Raw genomic sequence first — 22546 nt, 5'->3', positions numbered from 1 at the left:
GAGCATCAAAGGCTTTTTTTTCCCCTTCCAAGCATTTTTGTAAGTTGTACTGGAAATTAATACCCACTCCCTCTTGTCACGGCTAACATACAGTAATATCATGTTTCCTGTAGTCAGGCCTTCCTCGTCTCCTAAATAAATAGGAAAGAGTCTCTTAGGTCGTGCTGCACTAGCGTTCCAATTTTTTTTATTGTAAGTGGATTTTTATTAGGTGCTTGGGTAGAGCACACAGGACGTGTGTGTGTGTGTGTGTGCGTTTGTTCGTGCGTTTGTTCTGCAGACTTGTAATAGTACATGCTCTTGATGCTCTTGCTGTTGATCCCGAAAGTATAAATTCTTTAATCACTTTACGGCCCTCCACAGAAGGTCAGAGTGCAGGGTTGGCTCCAGAATAGCACCCATGGTTACGGATTCAGAGTCTCCAGGACACTTCAGCAGGGCGGATGCTTGCTGTTAAGGGGCCTTGAACCCGGGCCTTCCAGTTGAATGATGGTCTCCCCACTAACTACCCCATCCTGTTGCCGATTTGCTGGTCCTGGCTGCTCAACGCCAGTGTCTCTCACAGCTGGCAACGTCCTGTGCCAGTTTGACCATTAATCTGTTCTGTGAGACTTCTCCGTCGGGCCAACCAGAGTTAGACCAAGCCTTTTTGTGAGGTTATGTTGAATCTATTAAAGTTAAAGCATAGTAACACACAGAATAAACCTTTATTGTTGCTGACGTTTCAGTCAGAAGACCTCCTTATGTATCATGCAGTAGGCAAGCACCTCAAAATATAGGTGTGCATTTTCCATAGCCTTTCTCAGTTCTGTTTAGGTTGTCAAGGAATGTCAATAGTATATTTCAAGACCTAATCTTGCCATTATTTCCTTGATAGCAGCCATAACCCAGTGTTATTAGAGAAAATATTTATCTGTCTCTTTGGTAGCAGGTTTGGCTTAAGGCCTACAACTAATCGGCCCGCTTTTTAACTGAGTGGGATAGTTGCTTAGAAATGAGCGCCTCCCTTTCAAGTGAGCCTCAGGCATGAAGATGGAAGAATATTGTTTTCACATTAAAGAAAACAGTACAACATAAATCTGATGGCATGTGTTCCATTGTGTACACATAAAACCAACTGTTTAGCCAAAATGTGTGAGCCCCGCCCTCCACCCCCATCGCCCATCTATTCGCAATAAACGGAACAAGCCGTTTGTCGCAAGGGACGCAGAGATGAAAAGACCGAGCGTTGAGGAGGAGGCAAGGCGGCGAGAGACTTGCTGTTTTTGGAAAAGGGCTGCTGTGAGCTTTTGAAAAACATGTGTGATTTCTGCTGCTCAGCATGGAACAGCTGGGGGGTCGAAGCCTCTCGCTATCGGCCCGCTCGCAGGGAACATGAAGGGTGTGAAAGGCCTGAAACCCTCAGAGCGTTTGAGGATGCGGCGAGAGCCAGCTATACGGGCTGATTAGGTATCTGATGACCTTCTCGACAAGGGTTGTGACAAAGATCACAGCAGCCACAAGTAATAAGATAAGCTTATTTTTCCTCCTCCCCTCACTTCTTCATTTTCACACATACAGATGCACACACTAACACAACTGAGGTCATTAACTTTGGCCTACATTTTGTTGGCTTTTAGTTGTCTGCATCTTTGCAAACACGACTGTACAAAAAGTCTTCTACTAGCAGGCAGTAGATCAGTAGCTCTTCACTTGAATGTTTTTAAACACATTTTGGAGATAATGGATCATTTTGCAGAAATGTGTGGGATTCTAATATTCCAATGATCAAATTACAAAAAAAACCCCATCTCTTAATTTCCCATGTTTCCTTGTTTTGTGAAGGACCGGAAGTGCAAGAAACCAAACCAAATGGATTAGTTTTCAACCGGTGATCTGCTACAAACCTGCTATTCAAATGTTAAAGATTAAATGATAATTCTGATTATTTTGCTAGATATTTTCATCATGATAATCAAATTGTTGACCATGGGCTTTTGATTATGCTCTTGATGATTTGTGCAACAACATTTTACTGCACTTTTGGCATGACAACATCTTGATTGTTTTTAACAAAAGCAAGAAATATTTTTCAGTATTAATATTAACAAAAAACTATAATTATGATATACCATTAATTGCTTAGCCCTAAAGAAGACGTCCAGTTTGTATTGACATTTCACAAAACGATGGATGCTCTTTCAATCCATATATCTGTCCTGTGTGTCTAGCAAACCAGAGATTCTCCATCCCCTCTCGGTCACAACTCACTCACTCCTGTACCTGTTATTATTTATTGATCTGATGACCCACTTTACCGGGGGGAGTATCACTAGCACTGCCCAGTAGATGCTGTCCTAGCACTGGGCAGCGAGCCAACACAGAGGAAAAAAGTCGCCGCTCAAAGTGAGGCCCTGGTTTTCTTTTCAGCCTAATCAGCCTCTCCTCTCCTTGCCTGACCTGGTGTCTGATGTGTGTTTTTTTCTGCTCTCTCAAGGTCTGGCCCCATTTGCTGAAGTTTGTGATTCTACTTTTGTCGATCCCGTGTTTTCCTTTTTGATCTGTTTTTGTGAGCGTTTCCTGTAAAGCACTTTGTGGCAATCCTGTTTGCCAAAAGCACTACATCGCTAAACTTGTCTTGAGATCGTCTTCGGTTCGCTGCTAGTGATTTCCAGTCTCAAACTGGGTTCTAGCCCAATAACACATCATCCTTTGCACTTTGTCCTTGGCCACGTCTCTCTTGGAAATGAAGGTTTTTAATCTCATTGGAACCACTTGGTCGAAGCTTGAAGTCGGGGGGGGGGGCTAAACATCCTTCAATGACTAAATTGTGCAGTAAATTATTGCCAACTGTATACTGTCTTATTTTTGCAGGTGTCAGGTGTTCTTCGGTGTTGTCACTTGTACCATTAGCTTAAGGCCTTAGGCCAGTGGTTCTTGGCTGCTTATGTATCAGGACCTGAATTTTGCCTCGGTCATGAAGTGGACTTGATTGGGTAACACAATATTCCCCTCTCTGGGTTCCTCTTTGTCCATGGCCCTGTCAGAGTATCTCATGACCCACTTTTGGGTCCTGACCCACCAGCCGAGAAACGCCGCCTCAGGTTAAATCATGGTTTTCCACAGAGCCATGCCTTGTGAATCTGAAAGTGTGTCACCCTTTGACTCACCTGACGCCAGCCTTTTCCAGCAGGTCCCACCTTCTAACCCAACATGACCCCATTGTCCAGGACTCAAACCCTGCTGAGAACTCTATTATTACTCAGGGAAACGACACGGTGGATTGACGCAGGCTCCATTTCCGAGGGCATGGCTATGTGTTGCTCTTTGGAAAGTGCTAAACTAGGACAATTTCACTGGTAGCACACTGAAGCTCCGCCGGCAATGCACTCAAAAGGAGAACTGCAGCTGTTCCCCTAAGCTGTTTTCTTCAATGTTCATATGAAGAGAGTGTGTGTGTGTGTGTTTGTGTTTCTCTCTCTGTGTGTCTGCCTGTACTTTTGTTTGTGTCATCTGTCGCGTTCTGTTGGCAACCGGTGGAGATGGCAGGTGTCGTCCGTGCCGCCTGGCAGCAGAGTTTTACGAGCGTTCTGGTCAGTGTGAGGCTGCTACTCCTGCTGTCAGCAAGCTACTCCGTCACAAGCCGCGACCCCGGCTCGCCCCGGCCGCTCGCACCCAGCTCCGGATCTATTGTTGTAGGACTGTGTGTCTCGGTAGCTAAGCAGCAGTTGGCAAGCGGCCACACCGAGCTCTGTGTCATGCAGAGTTGCCGAGGCTGAGAGCTTAGTCAGGATCAGACATACACACACACACACACACTCTCTCTCTCTCTCTCTCTCTCTCTCTCTCTCTCTCTCTCTCTCTCTCATCTCACACTCACACTCACACACACACACACACACACACACACAATACACAGTCAAACAATATACACACACACCCATATGTAATACACATGCAGTAGACTTACACAAATGCACAAAATACACATGGACACAGTGTGTGAGGGAAGCATGCCCTGGGTGTAGTGAAATGTTTTTTTGCACTTTGGTCCCCATGATGAACCTATCTCTCTCTCTTTCAAACACATACATACACACATATACACACTTAGACAAACAGCTGGTCTCCCATGACAACAGGTAGGAATGAGGAGGGAGGAATGGTATGGAGGGGGTGAAAAGCAGGAAATGAGTGAGGCAGGGAAGGAAGAAAGGAAAACAGGCAACTCATCAGGGCAGAAGGTTACTCGACTGACTGGCCACACCTGTCAGGGGGGAAAATGGATTGAGAGAGGGGTGGGGGGGCAGTCGAAGAGAATTGACTGTGTGTGTGTGTGTGTAAGTGTACTCAATTTGGTTGACACCTTCATCCAAAGTGCCTTACAGTACTGCGAGTGCTTACATTTTTATAGCATGGGTGGTCCTAGTAGAAATTTAAACCTCCACCCTTGCTTGAGCTACACCATGGCTCTTTTGGATATGGCAAGGTTTGGCACTTGCCATACCCTAGCCTAAGGGAGTATAAATTGGAGCTTCTAGTTTTTGTCTCATTTCAATTTCACCTTCATTATCATGATAATCGAGAGCAAAAATTGCCAGAAATCTACTTGGAAGTCACATTAACACATCAGGAACATTTTCAGAATCAACATTCCCTTTAAGCTCTGTGCGTAGCAAGATAGTTTGGTGACATGCACTCTTAACCAAAAAGAGTTCTATATAGTACCAGCATAAAATGGTTCTTCAGGCTTGTACCATAGCAGAACCCTTGTTGGTGTGGTAAAGAACCTTTTAAGAAAGGTTCTCTATGAAAACCTCTATAGGTTCTTTGTAGAAACTTTGAAGAACACATCAAATGTTCCAAATCGGCAGTATTAAAAGAACGTCTTAAGAATACCGGGCCCTTTATTCGGATGTGCCATTTTTATTCTAACAAATCAGAACGTTTTTAGTCATTAAGTTATAGAACCACCTCCTAACCATAGAAGCTTTGAAGAACTCTTTTTTTTTTTGTGCGTTTTTTACATGAACCAAATAAGCTAATATCCTGGCAGGCATCCATAATCGGTCCACTTATCCCTGTGCAGAAATCTAGTCGATATAAGCGGGTTTCGAAGTTTTAATGACAAATGATATTATATGCATGGCACTTTGCCATATGTTGGGGTTTAGTGAATTAATGGCCCTGAACTTCACAGGAGAAAGAAAGAGGGAAGGGTGTTGGTGATCGAAGCCTGTGTGAGAGGGAACTTGGGGAACAGAGTAGAGTAGAGTAGAGACGGGAAGGGTAATTCAGCACTCTGGACACGTGTTCAATAGCATGACCCACAGCAGTTTGCACCTATTTTTCATTTGGTCTTCAGACTCTGGATCCATAGGGAAAAATCAATCGCTGGCAAGTCAGCCAAATGTTCCCCCGATGCAACTGTGTGCAAACGGGGTGTTTTACATGCACACAACATACTCTGTTTTAATATGCACCTCCGATGCTCTGTGTGTGTGTGTGCGTGTGTGTGTGTGAGAACCTGCGATTAACCTCTTGTCAGGGGACCAGGTGTGGCTCAGGCTTGCATCCAGTTTTGCAGTTTGAACACACCCATCTCCACCTACCTCCCCATTCTCCCTGCTCGCTCTTCCACGTCTTCCGTTTTTGCTTTATTTTTTTTGCCTCCATGCAGAATAATCCTTCCCCAAGGCCATGTTTACCGTCTTCCGTCAATAAAACCAAAAAGATTCACGACCTTGCTCCTGCCGCTTAGCGTTTGACTGCTGAAATCTGTTTAGAAACGTCAATACGGGGTTACTGGAGGAAGTAAACAAACTGCTTGTATAACTTAAATACGTTACGAATGGATGAACCTCGGTGTGATTTCTGCGTTGACTAAACACTGTGTTTGCTCTGTCTGGTTTGTTTTTTTCTTGCGCGGCCTTCAAGACAAATTCCCTTGGGACTAATAAAAAGATCTGTTCCCTCTCTCACTTATTATTCCTCGTTTCACCTCCACCCTCTTCTCTCTCTCCCTCCCTCTCGCTGTGTGTGTGTGTGATGAGGTCTGTTAGAAGCTGTTTATAGTTCATGGAGCTTTACTGAAGTGCCGGTGTGAAAAACTGAATATAGATCCACTGAGTGAGTTAACACACCGGGAAGAAGTCATCGGCAGGTGAAACAGATACGTCGCTCAAGGTCTCACTGTGTGATTTCTCCCAGTGTGTGTGATTTCTTCTCCTTGCCCTGATGAAGAGCTTATGGTTGAAAATCTCAGTTTTGTTTTGTTTTTTTTACACAAATCACCTGTTTGGGGTTTGAACATGTAGGCTAACCTTTCAGTTGCGGGGCATTGTCTCTAACCACCAGGCCACCCATGTATGAACCCGCAACTCTCCGCTTGACATCATTGCTCAGTAATGTAGTGGAAGTTAAAGGTGATAAGACATAAGACATCCAAGCTTTATTTTGTCATGGCATTCAGGCTAACTGATTCTCTAATAATGATTTTTTGCCCCAGGCTTTGTCTTTGAATTCCTGAAATGTCCTATTCCTTTATTTTCCTACCAGTATCCCCCTAGGAGTCTTTAGGCTACGCCATGTTTTCGTTTTGCCAAGCTGTATTTAACACTACACAATGAAATCAGTTGAGGGACAAATTCAAACTCATTAATTCTCAATAACCGTCAGACCAAAACAGTTTCTGCAAGACTGTTTACCGTTTTGGGATATATGAGATTATGCTTAAAACAATTCAGTTGTTTTGTTGATTACATTTCTGATCACCAGCCAAACACTTCTAAATTTTGGCTGAGGCTGGTGAAATTCTGTACTTCACCAGCCATCTTGCCAGGTAACCTGACTGTGACGGAGGTCCTGTTCTGTTCTAAAAAAAAATCTAGTTGGCTGGTAAAATGGTGAAAGTGGCTGGTTTGAGTTGCATCAGCTGCTGTGGCTGGTAGACAAATGTGTTTTTTTCATCCCCTGATATGAGTCTCTGTCTATCTCTCTTTCACACATTGAGGTACAGAAGTGTTTTTCTGTGAAGCCTTTCCAGGAAAATGCCGCTACACTCTGTATAAAAGGGCATTATGTTTTCTTTCTGCCAGACAAACTTCCTGTTTCTGAGTAGAAAGTGGTAGAGTGTGTGTGTGTGTATGTAAAGTGGTTGAAAGTGTGTGTGTATGTAAAGTGGTTGATAGTGCGTGTGTGTGTGTGTGTGTGTGGCTGTGCCTCAGTGTCTGTGTGCACACCGAGTGCAAAGATGCAATGGAGGTGTGATTGACAGATTGGTCAGAGTGATTGGCACCGTATGTTTTGGGGGGCGGGGACACCGGTGAAAAGCGAAGGCTCCTGTTTCCTGTCAACACACTGACTATTAATAGAATCAGAGTCAGTTTAATCGCCAAGTACAATAACAGGAATTTGTCTTGGAAACATTTATATGGAGAAATATTGACAACATATTGAGTTTCGCAGTATATACTGACACACATGGTACAAGGGCAACAGCACCTCTCATACACTTCAAAGTAGGGCTGGGCGATAATTCAATATCATCATTTATCGTCTTTCAGTGAAATCATATCGTGATGATATGACCCGTGACACACATTTCTGCTGTCTAAATTGATGATGACAAGCAAATTTTACTTAAAAACTGATAAAATAAGGTATAGTAGGAATATTATTTGAAAATTTCAGTTTTGTTTGACACGACACCTAACGTCACCATTCGGTTCAATGAGATGAACATTCATTTGATTATTTAATGTGATTTTGCATATGTGAACCATATCGTGATATATATTGATATTGAGAAAAATCCTTTGATTATCATGATATTGATTTCAACCATATCGCCCAGCCCTACTTCAAAGGGAACAGAACAGAGTATTGACAGTAGACTATAAATACCACCCTTTTATATCTGTTCAGCCTTCTATATGTACAGTATGTGTGTAATCTTGAGAAAACTGCCATTATACAACAGGTAGTTCTGACCAAGCAATCTGATTGGTCAACTAGACATTTAGAACGTGATCAAATCAGCATGACAGCACACCTAGCCGTGCTCATCACTAAATATTACTCCGCCATATATTATCATACAGTATATTTAAATATAACTGTTCAGCCTTGATGTTACCAGACGCTCTGGCGTCCTCCATCAGCTGTGCCGGTGAGTCGGTGACACGGCGCTACTATCTTAAAAATACATGTGAAGTTCGCGGACCTAGTAGCTAAATCTGTCCATGGAAAAATTATTTTTTTTCAGCAGATATCTTAGTTACAACAAGATTGAGCTAGTGAGGCAGTTTTGTGTTTATATGTGTGGCATTTAATTTGGGAAATCCCACGATCTCTAGAAAGCATTAGCTCAAGTTGGCTGGCTGACTCAACAGAGACTAGAAATCGTCTCTGTTGCAGGTCGTTACTAACGGTCGGCCTACTTGCTGGAGTAGTAAACTAGGTTTCATTACATAGGAGTCTACTGACATGACTGATTGTTTTCCAGTTATTAGTCAGACCCCGTGTATTTCCAGGGAAACGGAGATAACACTAGCAAAACGTGTTTTATTTTGAGAGTGAATTGCCCCACAGTATGAATACATTTTGATTGTATCTTTTATTTTGATGGTAAACGCAATATTACACTCCAGGGTGTGCTTTACCGTCATTATTGGCACGACAGTGATGCGGTCCGTAAGCATCACTGAAGTAATAATGACGGTAAAGCACACCCTCTCGTCTAATATTGCTTAACTGAAAGCCGAGGTGTTCATTTGTAAAGCCTGTGCACGCTATCCGTCTTGATCCGTGTCTGATTGTTTATGCCTGCCTACGTGCAAAACCCTAACTAGCAAGTGTCCAAGCTTGCTGACGTGTCCAAGCTGAACACAAATTAATCTTTGATTGAACCCCGTTCGAAATTGCAACATAAAAGACATAAAAAAAAGACATGAAGAACTTGCCCAGAATGTTTTTGTTGCTGTTAAATGGAATGTGTTAAATATAATTTAGGTGTGTTTGACGTAAGCCAAATTTGCATTACACAAAGTAATCTTAACAACAATTGGGCTTATTGCAATGCATTTGAAATCCATTCAGACAATGGTGATAAAAGATCACAGTCGGAAAAAAAAAAACGTTCATTTTAGCATCTGTTTGGGCCAATCTTCGCATCTCAACAAATGTTACTTTCACACGGGACATTTGGCATCAATTCAGACAAGTGTGCATTGAAACCACCTAGGTTGCTTTGTTGTAGGCATTTCTCAAAACCTTTTGAAGCAGTGTGTACAAGTTTCTTTGATTGTCAGCGGGTGATTTTTATCTGTCAAAAGGTCAACTACTTTCAACTTCTTGGACGGACTGGGCTGCGATATTTTCTCGCGCTGCCTAGTCTGCTAGTCTGTTTTTTTTTTTTGACGTATCACAAATGCTCATGTGAACGCCGCCTCAGGCCCCCGTTCTGAACAGCGCTCCGGTCTGACTGTGATATTTACTTGGAAGCCCTCCGTCTGAACTTCTCCCACTCAGTCCGGTGGGAGTGTATCAGCCTATCCTGCCGTTCCACTGATCTATGCTCAGTGAGAGTGATGGGGAACAAAGCCCCCACCCATCCCACCCTCCACACCCACACACCCACACACACACACACCCGACATCAAAACACTCTACTTCCCATGCTTTATTCATGTGTGGCTCTTCGTTCTCTCGGCAAAGAGGCACTCTGGGAATTGTAGGAGGAACACTCTGCTTCGTTTGAGAAGGAAGGACTGCCTTGAAGTGTGAAGAGATGATGTTCGCGTTTCTTTTAAACCCTCTCTCTCTCTTTTTTTTTTTTTTTTTAAAGATTTGTATCTATGGCATATTTCTGTTCTGCTTTTTTTTGTATAGTGTGCAGTGTGTGGGAGAGGGGGTGACATATGAGAGAGGTTGTGAAAAGTCAAACTCGAACTCGTGATGTCGCGGCTGCACGGGATGCTCCTCAGCTCGCCGGGACAGGAAGTCCATCCTCTCCTGTTTCTCATGCCTCCTTTTCTCACATGCTCTCTTTCTCTCTGACTTCCTGTGTACTTTCGTGAGCTGTGTGTGTGTGTGTGTGTGTGTGTGTGTGTGTGTGTGTGTATTTGAGTCACTTGTACTTGAAGTCAGCATTTACTGACACCCACCTCAACCTGCAAGAAGAATAGGTCACACGCACAGCCGACCTGACTTAGTCATGGCCGTCGCATTATAATGAAGGCCACGCTGTTCGAAAACGTTGTAATAAAGCTTTGGGAGCTTGAAATGTGTGTGGGTGTGCGGTCGTGTTTTTCCATTTGTACCTGTGTAGCCCACATGAAACCATAAAAAACTACTTCAGCTTCTCTCAAATGGGACAGTAGTCGCACCAAAGGAGACAGAGTGCTGTAGTGGTTTGGGAAACCGTCGCACAACCCGAAGGTCACAGGTCTGATCCCCGCAACAGTCAGTGAGTATTGAGTATATTGAGTCAGTGAGTGACATGATTTCTCTGAATAATCCGGTTTACATGGAATTAGGGCTGAACGATTTTGAAAAAATATCTAATTGCGATTATTTTGACTGATATTGCAATTGCGATGTGATTTGCCATATTAGAGGGAATGATAATTTTTACATAATTTTTCTCATTTTCATTGAAAAATGTATTAAAATGATTATGGTGTGATTTTTGCGGGGATCTGTACCAAACAAAGATGTTTTCTTAAGTCTGTAATTGTTCAGCCCTATATGGAATCATTTGAAGATCGGTAGGGCTGGGCGATAATTCTATATTATCGTTTATTGTCTTTCAGTGGAATCAAATCGTGATAATATGGTGATTTTGGGATGTTGTTACACACAATTCTGCTATCTAAATTGATAACAAGCAAATTGTATTTAAGAAGGACATTTTAAGGTTTAAAGTTTTGTTCGACATTTTCTTTTACTTTAACATTACCATGCGGTTCAGTGGGATGAGCATTAATTTGATTGATATGGAATTTTGCAAACGTGAGCCATATTGATATCAAAAACAATCTCTAAGATTGTGATATTGATTTCAACCAAATCGCCCAGCCCTAATAATTGGTCTACCGTTCGTCACTCCACTCCACTGCACTGCACCATGCTGTGTGCTTTGTAAATACAACATCTGGGTCGCTGCATCTGATGACCGACATTTAGTTTTAAAAAGCTGAAAGAAATCAAATCACATGCTCTGATAAATTGAAAGATTGAGCAGAAAACTAGGTGTGTTAACTGGGTTATGCTTACTCTGATTATGACCTTAACTCCATTTAAGATAATCAGATAAAGGCGTTCACATGACAGTTTCATTAGTCAAGTACATTGCCTTAATCGTGTGATTGAATTATTAGTGTGGGTGTAAACGTATTCAGTGTGTCCTGTTGAAGTGCCGATGAGCAAAACCCTGACTGGAGGTTCACTCATTTAAAGTCACTCTGGATAAGAGTGTCTTGCTTGCAATGTAAGGCAGGGAAGAATTGACTATAGGGCTTTAGAAAAACCCCATTGTGGTTAATTTGTTTTTCTGCCATTTTTTCCACTGGGCGCTGATGACCTTGTTTGAAACTGCCTGTGACTAAGAGCTGTGATAATGGTTGGACTGTCTGTGGGCGTTTATATTGACACAGACCAGAATCAGCAAATTCCGTCAAGAAATTAAAACCTGGGCTGCGTTCGGAATGGTTCACTCATTCCCTCACTCACTATTCCCCATGTAGTGTTTATCATATAGTGAACTATATGGGCAACGACCAAACGAAATTTCGGACACTACAGTAAATATAATTGCGTCAAAAAAATGCGCTGGATATTCGTGTGACGCACCGGGACGCGCCCAGCATCACGTAAATAAACCAAGCATCATGACAGCAGGTTGAAATGGACTCAGGTCGTATTGATTTTGACAAGTTTTCAACATTAAATTACAAATAAATTGTTGAAATTCTAATCATGTGCAAGTGTGGTTTTGTCAACTTTGGTGCCGTCTGCTAATGACAGCAAGCTGTTTTGGTTTGGTGAACAAGCTTGTGAGCTAATGACTAGCAGAAGCTTTCATATCACCTCCTGTCCTGTATTGGTGGATAAAGTAGTCAGCTGACCTGTAATGATGATTCCTGCAGTGTTGCTGCTCTTGGTTCAAAACGGAGGCAACTCGAATGAGGCGTCTAATACGTCTTTTGTTGATTTGCTAACGCTGTCAACCGGTAAATAGACCAGTTTCTATTAGCTAACATGTTAGCTAGCTGTTTCTTCTTCTTCGGTAAGACACGATCACATTGCATTGTGGTATACAGGAGAAATTGTAGGGTACACTGTCTGTTCACTACAATTTGTAGTGCATTGTGGGTATCTTATAGTGGACTATTTAGTGAATCAAATTAACCGTTGAGAATTCGGACACTAGTAGAAAATGGCGGATACACTATATAGTGCACTATTTCTGTTTCGAACAGAGCCCTGGAAGCAAACCTGTAAATTCCAGTTTACCTTGTGTAAACAACAAATGAATCTTAATCCTGTCTTCCTCTCTCTCTGCAGGGCAGGACAAACGGCGCTGCGAACGACGGACACATGAAGCATGAGAGGGCGGAGCTGAGGCTCAGCTGACCCTTCCCCTTCCTCCTCCTCCTCCTCTCCCCTGTGCTCTGTTTGACCAGCACCTCCCCCCTCCCTTCCCCCCTTCCTCTCCCCCTTCCTGACCCCCCCCCCCCTCGTCGCCCTGTCGAATCTCACCCTCCTCCTCCAAAACCTCAACCAGCCGTGCCCAATGTTCTCCCCGGAGCAGGAGAACATCTCCACCACCGCCTCCACCAAAGTGCCAGTGAAGTACGGAGAGCTCATTGTGCTGGGGTAAGCAGCTCCTGAGAGTCCAGTCAGGATTTATAAAGATTTCCCCATTTTCAGTTAAGGTGGCGGCATACTAGCAATTAAGTGGAATTTGCCCGAAACAGAAATGCAGTCGAACATGCCGCTGCACACAAATCTGTGTATACTCACTGCAGCTTTTTGTTGTTTTACTTACACTCCACAGCAGTAGGGGTGCATAAAGATAAAAACTCAGAGAACAACAACAACTATCGCTTTGGTGATAGAGCGATCGAGTCAGCTGAGGAAATATGAGGATTTGGAAGTCATTTTGATCGATCAATAATGGGTGCAGATATTATCCTCTTAACAAGCCAAGCCTCCAAATGATTCATTTTGAAAAGTTGACCACAAGATGTTGCAAAGAGATGTAAAAGAGCGCAATGACCCAGACAAGGAAATGGGGAAGCTTTTGCAGAAGGCAACACAAACAATCAAGTGATATTTTAGTCCAATCGCAGACGGTCACACACACACACACACACACACACACACCCACACACACACTGGGGGATGGTGTGCAAAGAATAAGAATTGGCCAGCAAGCCTGTGCTCACTGGGGAGTCCAAATGACTTCCAGGGGTTGGCAACGTGGCCAAAATATAATATTTTGTACCCATGAGCACAATAAAGAATGGCTGAAATACATCTGAAAATTTGGACACATACACACGTTAATAAGAAATGGGAGGAAGCAAGAAAGATCACTGACTAACTTGTTTGGCATAGCAACGAGTAAAGCACGGCTAGCTGTGAGTTGTGATAATTATCGTGGTTGGAGGATGGGTTTGATCAATCAGATTGCTTGATATATCATGATATGAAAATGATATAACGGTGTCATAGACATGAGACAAATTTGGCGACTGGAAGCACAGCTAACGACAAAAGTTTTCCTCATCTTCCACACCTTGGCTTTCCCTTCCCCCAGTGAGAGAGAGAGAGAGAGAGAGAGAGAGATTTGTTTTGACTGCACTCCGCGCTCTCAGCTGTAGGAAAAACCCTTCACCCCACCCTTCATCCTCAGCATACAAGACATACAAACGCACACACACACACACACACACACACACACACATATGCACACACTCACTCTCCAATAACAACTGACAGTGAAGGACTTCCTTTATATCTCTCTCTGTCTCCTGTTTATTCCCCGAAGGGCTATTCCACCCCACTCCCCGTCCCAGCCCACTCCACGGAGGAATGCAGATGTCGGCCTGCACATGCACTCACACACTCACACTTACACCATATAAACACATGTTCATAGACACTCGGGACATGCACACCTACTTTTTCTTACACATACCACACAGAAACACACACACACACACACACACATTCTGCACGTCTCACACAGACACACAGTTGGTTTCCCAGCTGACTCACAGTTTGTTGTTATGGGTTGTGCTGGAGCGGTATTGTCTGGGAGATGACCGTGGAAATTTTCCCTAGTGGAAAAACTCAGTGAGCAGTAAACGGCCGTTCTATGCCTTTACAAGGGAGAACCCCGCTTTTCCGCTTTGCTCTACGTTTTCCACTCACATGTTTTGGTTCGAGGTCAGGCCACCCCTTTCTAAAGTCCAAAAGGACTTTAAGTTTTTGCTGAAAGACGGAAGTAGCCACACACTCTACTGTAGGCAAATTTAAACCTTCAACACATCAACATTATGTTTTTAACATTAAAGAACATCTGCCATTTGGTGGACACTAGGGCTGGGCGATATGGTTGAAATCAATATCACGATAATCACAAAGATTTTTTTCGGTATCAATATATATATCACGATATGGCTCACGTATGCAAAATCTTGTTTAATCCAGTTGAACTGAATGGTAATGTTAGGTGTGATGTCAAACAAAATAGAAATATTCAAATAATATTCCTTAAAAAAATCTTTCATACTAGCGCTGAACAATGAATCGAAATTTTATCGAAATTGCAATATGGCCTACTGCAATTTTCAAATCGCAGGAGGCGCAATATTTGTTAAAGGCGAAATGTGTGTCAAAATAACATTTTAAATTAAATACTGTGCTGCAGAGATGTCCTGGCCTACACATCATATTCTACAGACTTAAGAAAACATCTTTGTTTGGTACAGATCCCAGCAAAAATCACACCATAATCATTTTAATACGTTTTTTCAATGAAAGTGAGAATAATGATGTAAAAATTATCATTCCCTCTAATATTGCAAATCATATCTCAATTGCAATATCAGTCAAAATAATCGCAATTAGATATTTTTTCAAAATCGTTCAGCCCTATTTCATACTTCATTTTGTCAGTAAAAGAGTAAAATTTGCTTGTTATCATCAATTTAGACGGCAGAATTGTGTGTCACGATATCCCAAAATCACCACATCATCTCGATATGATTCCTCTGAAAGACGATAAACGATAATATTGAATTACCGCCGAGCCCTACTGGACACTAGTGGGAGTGTGTACTTTTTGAGCATGTGTGGCCCCAGTGGGAATTGAACCCCTAACCCCTGGCAGTATTAGTGCCATGCCTTACCCATTGAGAGATACAGGACAACCTATCCACTATCATTAGCCTTTGATTTTGTTTGGTGATATTAGGTCACATAAGGCTCTGATTACACAGGAGGCTTTTTTTCCTCCTGCTGAAACTCTAAACGCAGCTGTGAGCGTCGCTAATAACAGGGAGAGCAGGAGATACACCGTCCTCGTTGCTATGTGACTATGAAATTAGCATTAGAAAACCTAAGTAACAAAGGGGATATGGAAGAGAAAGTTATTGCTCTGATTCTCTGTCTGACATTGACGTAATGTGTGGCGTGGCTAAAGTTGAGACGTGTTCAACTTGGAGCGCCCCAAAACAAACCGTGTCCAAAACACAAGAGTGCGTAGTTAGAGACATGGGCCTGCTGCGATCAAACCATTGAAAATAACTGGAAAACAAAGCCACAGGTGTGTTCAATAAAGCGTCCGATGTGATCATGTTGACTAGTTGCAACATGACTGTACTGATCAATCATACGGTCTGCGGAGCATGCAGCACTGCCAGCATCCTGCCTCTCCTCAAGGTCGGTAGATTATGAGGTTGAGTCATGGCTTTTTGGAAGTAAACAACTCAACGGTTATTGGCAGGTTGGGCCTTGCGGTTAAAGAGCCCGGACCGTAACCGGGTCACAGGTTTGATGTATGACGAAGCCGTGTGCCTCTCATCCACCATGTGTCCTGTCAAGGTTTCCCTGACCCAATCTGTGATCCCTCCCGCTTGCTGTGTCATGGACTGGAGATGACACCAGTTTTCCTCGCTCTTGTCAGGGAAACTTGTTGTCAGCATCGTTGTCAGCATGCGATAATCTATACACATTGTCTTTCCTCTATCCCGGTATATCCCAGTAGATCATGATACCTTCATAATACCATAATACCATCCAGTCCTAGGTCACATAATATTTGCAAATACTTTGTTTGTTTTAGCCTGCTTTGGTGACAGATGGGTGAACAATAATGGAAAAAATGATGACCAGAAAATTTAGACAACCACAACAAATTATTTGAAAGTCAATTTAGTGTAGTTTTTTATGATTGATAACTTATATTAGTGCCGTCTTAATTTCCCAGATGTGGTAAACCCCACCCATCTGGTACTCCAAGCTGGATAAAACAAGTGCTAAGAATTATTTGTGACTACTGTGTGACCCAGGACTGACAAACACACACACACACACATGCACACACACCATTACTAATGGGGAACCCCATCAGCGCATAGCACAGCGTTGTCTGACCTCCTCCCTCACCCCGTTCCAACATTAGCATGTTTGTAGCCCAGCGATGCTAATGGCCTAATCCGGAGGAATGCAGCAGCGTCTCCAGAGACGGAGACGGTCTGTTTACAGGCCTGTGGAACATCACTGTGGCTTTTTAAACAGCCCTGCTTCACATGGGCCCGCTGCAGACCGGACGCCACTGGATACACCCCAGTTCCTCCAAATCCACCTCTGTGTGTGTTTCCGTCTGTGTGTATATCCGTGTGTGTGTGTGAACGCATGCAAGTTCACACATATTAATTTTATGCGTGTGTGTGTGTTGTAAATCCATATATTCGGCGTGAACCCCAAGGGCGATGTCCACAACTTTACAACAGTGCAGCTGTGTTGCAGAAGCAGTGAAGTCATGTCAATATTGTGCAATAATAAGACGTTATATAGGCTAGGAGGCGGAGCTTAGCGAGAGGAACACGCCGGTGGGGTCCGCACCCGTTCCCATCCAAAGCACATATTTTTATATTGGCCGTGAACCAAACGACAACATCTGTTTTGTGTTTTTGTTATGTTAGCCGTTTTGACATTTACATATTTGGGCAGTGTTTTGCTGTTAGCGTAATAACTTTGTAATGCAAACACATGTAAAGAGAGACTGGTAGCAACACTAGTGACTACAGCCAGCAATTACCCAGACAGCCTGCCTGTTCATGATTTTATAGGCTTACTGTATAAGTGCTAGCTTGTTGCTGCACACTGGGCTTTAGTTTACTACTGCATGGGGAATACACACACACACACACACACACACACACACACACACACACACACAAACTAACTTGCTGCTAATTCTGGACCTTGCTGCACTAGTACATGGAGAATATTTGTTTCCATACAGACTAACTTTCTTCACTCTGGGCCTCACTGCACCGCTGTATGGAGAACGTATATGTACACACACACACACACACACACACACACAAACTTGTTCCTAACTCTTGGCCTTGCTGCCACAATTGTTTGGAGAATATGTTTATACACACATGCACACACACACACACACACACATGCATAGTAACACACATTACTGCTACCCATGGGAAGCTGGGATTTCACTGCCAGCAACACTTTGAGCTTTCTCCAGCAGACTACCCTGCCCTCTCTCCATGGATACAGGCTAAACCTCACCATGGTTACGCTCTTGCCATGGTTACTCTTCCCCAAACGTTGCCGTGGCTCTGTTCTCTCACCATGGTTACTTATAAACCCTCCCAGCGTTGTTTGATCCCCACGGATATGCTCTCTTACCAATCAAAGACAAACACTTAGCTGCAGGCTGGGCGTCCTTACAGCCTGCCTGCGCTGTCTTTACTGGACTTAATACATCCAAAGAATCTGATTGGTCTAAGACACGCTCCATCTGTGGCACTAATTTCCCAGAAAGCACGGCTAGTTGTGCTTTACTGGTTGCAATGCCAACCATTCTGGTCACTGATCTTTATTGGCAGTGATGTTTTTCTTTTCTCCTGTTTTTTATTCTTATGTATGTTTCCTACTTTGAAAACTTTTCAGACAGTGCACAGCCATTTGTAGCCCTTGTATAAAAAACTCTTAAACACTTGCTGGATTTTCTAGTATATAGTTTTATCACTGGTTTCCCTAGAGTTATGGAAAACTTCTGAAATGGTCTGGAAGTTGAAGCTGAAGTTGTTTTACTTGGGAAAGTTTTGGAAATGTATGCATGTTCAGAAGATTTTGGAGAGGTCATGGAAATTTTATCTGTTTTTCTTTCTGTCAGTAAAGCGTTTTATGTCAAAATCTGGGAATCTTTTTTAAAGGACTTGACACCCAAATATCAAATTTCTTAATAGTTAATAGTTAAAACAACACCTGATACATTTAAATCAGATATTCAGCAAATCTAGCAAATGAACACTGAAAAATATTGGCTGAAAACTGTGTCTGAGCTGTGTTTGCCTGTGCTAGTTCTCACAGTGCCTTTATAACGGTTCAATATAGTTATAACAGTGCAGTGTAAAGGTTCCACAACTGTTGCGGCTTCTGTGTGTCACAACAATGTTAAAGTAGCTGAGGGATGTTTATGCATGTGGTTGGGGTTAGTAAGTTTATAGCCGTGGTTTTGCTACCAGGCTCATCACTCCACACTGGTGAAGGCTTATCTGAAACGTGCGTGGAATAAAGGATAAAACCTTTTAACTTCGGGGGAAAATTTGACTGAGCGCTCATGCTCTTTTTCAGCAATGCAGTGCTTAACATTCATACAGCTGCACACATTCACACCTGAGAGCTGCCCAGTATAACCACAGTCTTTTATCACTGGCTGCAGAGCTGCTCTACTGGAGCAAAAGTGCAAAAAGTTTCCCCAGACGATTAAGGGATTCGAACCGGCGGCCCTCCAGCTACAAGCCTGCCTCTACCTAGACGCTCCAGGATTAATGCAGCATAAACAAGAGTGTGACTTCCATGATTTTCATTACTATAACCTCATGTACCTATCCATTCCTTTTACCTGTGTTACTTGTCTTGGCTCCTGTAAGAATTACCTACCGCTATGTCGAGAAATGTTTATTGATCACGATATATCTCGATATTCTTCAGAGCTTTTGGGTGTGTTTTTTCTGCAGCAAGACCCCTGTGTACCTTACTCGGTTGTGCTTTCTTTTTCATACCTTTCATTTCCTTTCTTTTTTTGTTCCTTGCTACTTCTTGCTGGCTGGAATCTAAGCGGAATAGATGCTGAATCACAGAGAAGCCGGATCAGATTTAAGCCACTTCTCAGACCCTCTGTCTGGTTTTGGCTACTGCTGACTGAACACACACGTACAAACACACACCATTCACCCTACAGGCATGTAAATGGGGATGTTGAATGTTTTCTTACTTTAAGATATGAAGCAAGGCACACACACACACACACACACACACACACAGACAAACAGCACAGTCATGGTGTTGTTGGGAGTCACAGAGACTCCATTCTGCCTGAGGGAAAGCCTCTGTTTATTCTCCTTTCCTCAGCCATGTATCAGGCTAAATGAGTCTCTCTGTGTGTTTATTTTCTCAGCCATTCTGGGGTTTATGTTTGGAGGGCTTTGTTGTTGATGGGGACATTATGTGCTTTTGTAAAAAGCATGTATGAAAAATATAGGCTGCTATTTGTGTGTGTGTGTGTGTGTGTGTGTGTGTGTGTGTGTGTGTGTGTGTGTGTGTGTGTGTGTGTGTGTGTGTGTGTGTGTGTGTGTGTGTGTGTGTGTGTGTGTGTGTGTGTGTGTGTGTGTGTGTGTGTGTGTGTGTGTGTGTGTGTGTGTACTCGCTGGCATGGGGGGAGGGCAGCAAAATGCCACAAGCATTTCCCACAATGACTGTTTTTCCAGTATATCATACAGCTGCTCAGACTATAATGCCCTATTGTTTTTTGTTTGTGTGTTTGTTTTTGTCTGTGTCTTTATCTGTGTGTGTGTCTGTGTCTGTGTCTGTGTGCAGGTACAATGGCTCTCTGCCCAACGGGGACCGAGGCAGACGTAAAAGCCGCTTTGGACTTTGTAAGAGACCGAAGTCGAATGGGGTCAAACCCAGCACAGTGCATGTCGCCTGCACCCCACAGGCAGCCAAGGTGACACACCAGCACACACACACACACACACACACACACACACTATACTGTTCACACGTCATCATTTACTCATCTCATGGACCACATAGCTGCAGTCACAGAAAAACCACATATCTGCAATTCAGATTTTCTTCAGTTCAGTTCTTACTTGAACTGAAAGTTTACATGGTAATTTATGTTTCAGGTGAGTTTCATAGCCCTTGGCTCTTTGAACCTTGTTAAAAACCTATTGGATAATTTCAAAAACACACTGGCCTCAATGAGAAAATAAGTATTCTTTTCTCCTTTCCTGGAAAACATGCTCTTTGCAGATGTGTGATACAGCAGATAAAACACACCCAGTGTGTGGTGCAGTTAGCCTTTACTGCTCCACAAACAGCTATTGTGAAAATTTGTTTGCTTTTGTACTATGATATTGAAGTACCGCAAACAATGAAACACACACAGACACACAAACACACACACCAAGCCAACAAGACAGGAAAAGGATGCTGAAAGTGCATGCTCAGCAAACCTTCCCCGAGTAAATAGAAGTCGAAAAAGGAGAACAAAGCAGGTATAAGGCTCTCTCAAGGTTTTAAAAGGCATTTGAACAATGTTTTTTACTGAGCGTTTAACTGGAACACACCGACGGTTTATAGGAGAAACAAATGTGAGCCGTCCAGTGAAAGGTAACGGAGCGTTTTCTCACAAAGTCCTGGGAAGCACATGTCCGTCTGTTTCCATCTGCAGTTATAAGGCCATGCAGAGATCCTCCAAAGTCTGTTAAACGAACAGGTTTTTATAAGGGGCGTGTGTGTGTGCGTGTGTGTGTGTGTGCGTGCGTGCGCGAGTGTGTGTGCTGTGTGAGAACCATTTCGCTTTAACATCTGTACTTAATGGATTCTCAACGGACACACACTCTCCCTCTCGCTCGCACACGTGAACACACACACACACACACACACACACACACACACACACACAGGCAAGGCTTTTAGCTGCAGTAATTGAAAGTGTCTGGAAGAGTGATTGTCCTTGGCTGTCCTGTGGGTGGTCTGGACTTGACCGTTCAGACGTTAGAGCTGTGTTAGGTCTAGATAGAGACCACACGAGTTTCTATTCTCTCTATTGTTTTCTGTAAGCATCAGTGAGCAGATTGTCATAGGTGTTTCGATTAAAAGGGTGTTGAGGGTTTTTCCCTCTTGTGGATTTTAAGTGAAATGTTTGATTTTTAAAGGCGTCAAAAGTAAAAGTCTCTTCCCTCCTCTCCCCTTCTCTTTCTCTGTATCTCTCTCCTTCCGTCCTTCCTTCCTTCCTTCCTTCCTTCCCTCTAGGCCATAAGCAACAAAGACCAGCACAGCATCTCTTACACTCTGTCTCGAGTCCAGACGGTGGTGGTGGAGTACACCCACGACAGCAATACAGACATGTTCCAGGTAACAGGCCTCAGCTTTCACCGTTTTACGACCTCATTACTTTTTCAGCACTGCGGCGTACTCACCCATCTATGCTTTAAGCAGGGGTGGCTAATAGGGCTGCACAGTTAAGTGTGTGAGCGTGTAATGTGATTTTAGTTTCCATAATTAATCACAGTAGGTTATTGGTGTGTCTGCAGTATTGAAAGATGTCTGCTTTACTTGAAAATGGTCAGGAATGTTGATATAAGATGCCAAAAGTACATTAAAATGATTTTTGTTCCTCAAATAGAGACAAAAAACTGTGATTAATAGTCATTATGATAATATCTTGCAATATAATTATTAGCCATAATTATAAAAACCTGACTAGGTATAGAAAAACAATTCCTGTATGTACCATGCTAATTTTTGGCATCAAAAGGCATTGAAAGACATCAACATCATGGATTGTTGCGATGAAATGCCCTGACATGTTTGAGAAAATATATTGAGCATGATCATATGGTAGTATAGTTATTTTACAATAGTTTACTCTATTGTAAAATAACGAATGCACTCACTCATAGTCTGATATTGTTAGTGTTGTTTTATAATCGTCTTTGAATCCTAAACTTTATTTATATAGCTTTTTTCGAAACTATTTACAGAGATGCCCAGTTCTTTGCTTGATTATAGCGGTAACATCCTGGGAGGGCGTTCTTCTCTGAGATTATGGGTGCAGTGGTGATGCAGGTAGCTGTCGGGGGCAGAAAAGCACCTATTATCAATGTCTTCAAGGTTATTATGGGTTTCATACAGCAGTTACCAACGCAGGTGTACAGACTGAAACGTTCTGTCCAAGGTAGTCTACGTACATAAGGTTAAAAAAAGGAGAAAGCACAAAAGTTCG

At 42.9% G+C, this 22546-nt stretch overlaps 1 protein-coding gene across 1 annotated transcript in view; it reads left to right on the top strand.

Moving 5' to 3' along the window:
- Positions 1–22546, top strand: part of peli1b (pellino E3 ubiquitin protein ligase 1b) — a 51549-nt gene that overhangs the window by 16629 nt on the left and 12374 nt on the right. The window contains 3 exon segments of the mRNA XM_071516034.1: positions 12547–12858; positions 20128–20257; positions 21574–21675. Of these exon segments, the coding sequence (XP_071372135.1) occupies positions 12776–12858; positions 20128–20257; positions 21574–21675 (315 nt within the window). The 5' untranslated portion in view covers positions 12547–12775.

The sequence above is a fragment of the Centroberyx affinis genome, unplaced genomic scaffold (assembly GCF_046629955.1).
Source record: "Centroberyx affinis isolate AG114_WGS23_722 - 3 ecotype Tasmania unplaced genomic scaffold, CSIRO-AGI_Caff_v1 ptg000391l_1, whole genome shotgun sequence".
NCBI classification, from domain to species: domain Eukaryota; kingdom Metazoa; phylum Chordata; class Actinopteri; order Beryciformes; family Berycidae; genus Centroberyx; species Centroberyx affinis.
This window is presented reverse-complemented; position numbering and strand designations above follow the sequence as displayed.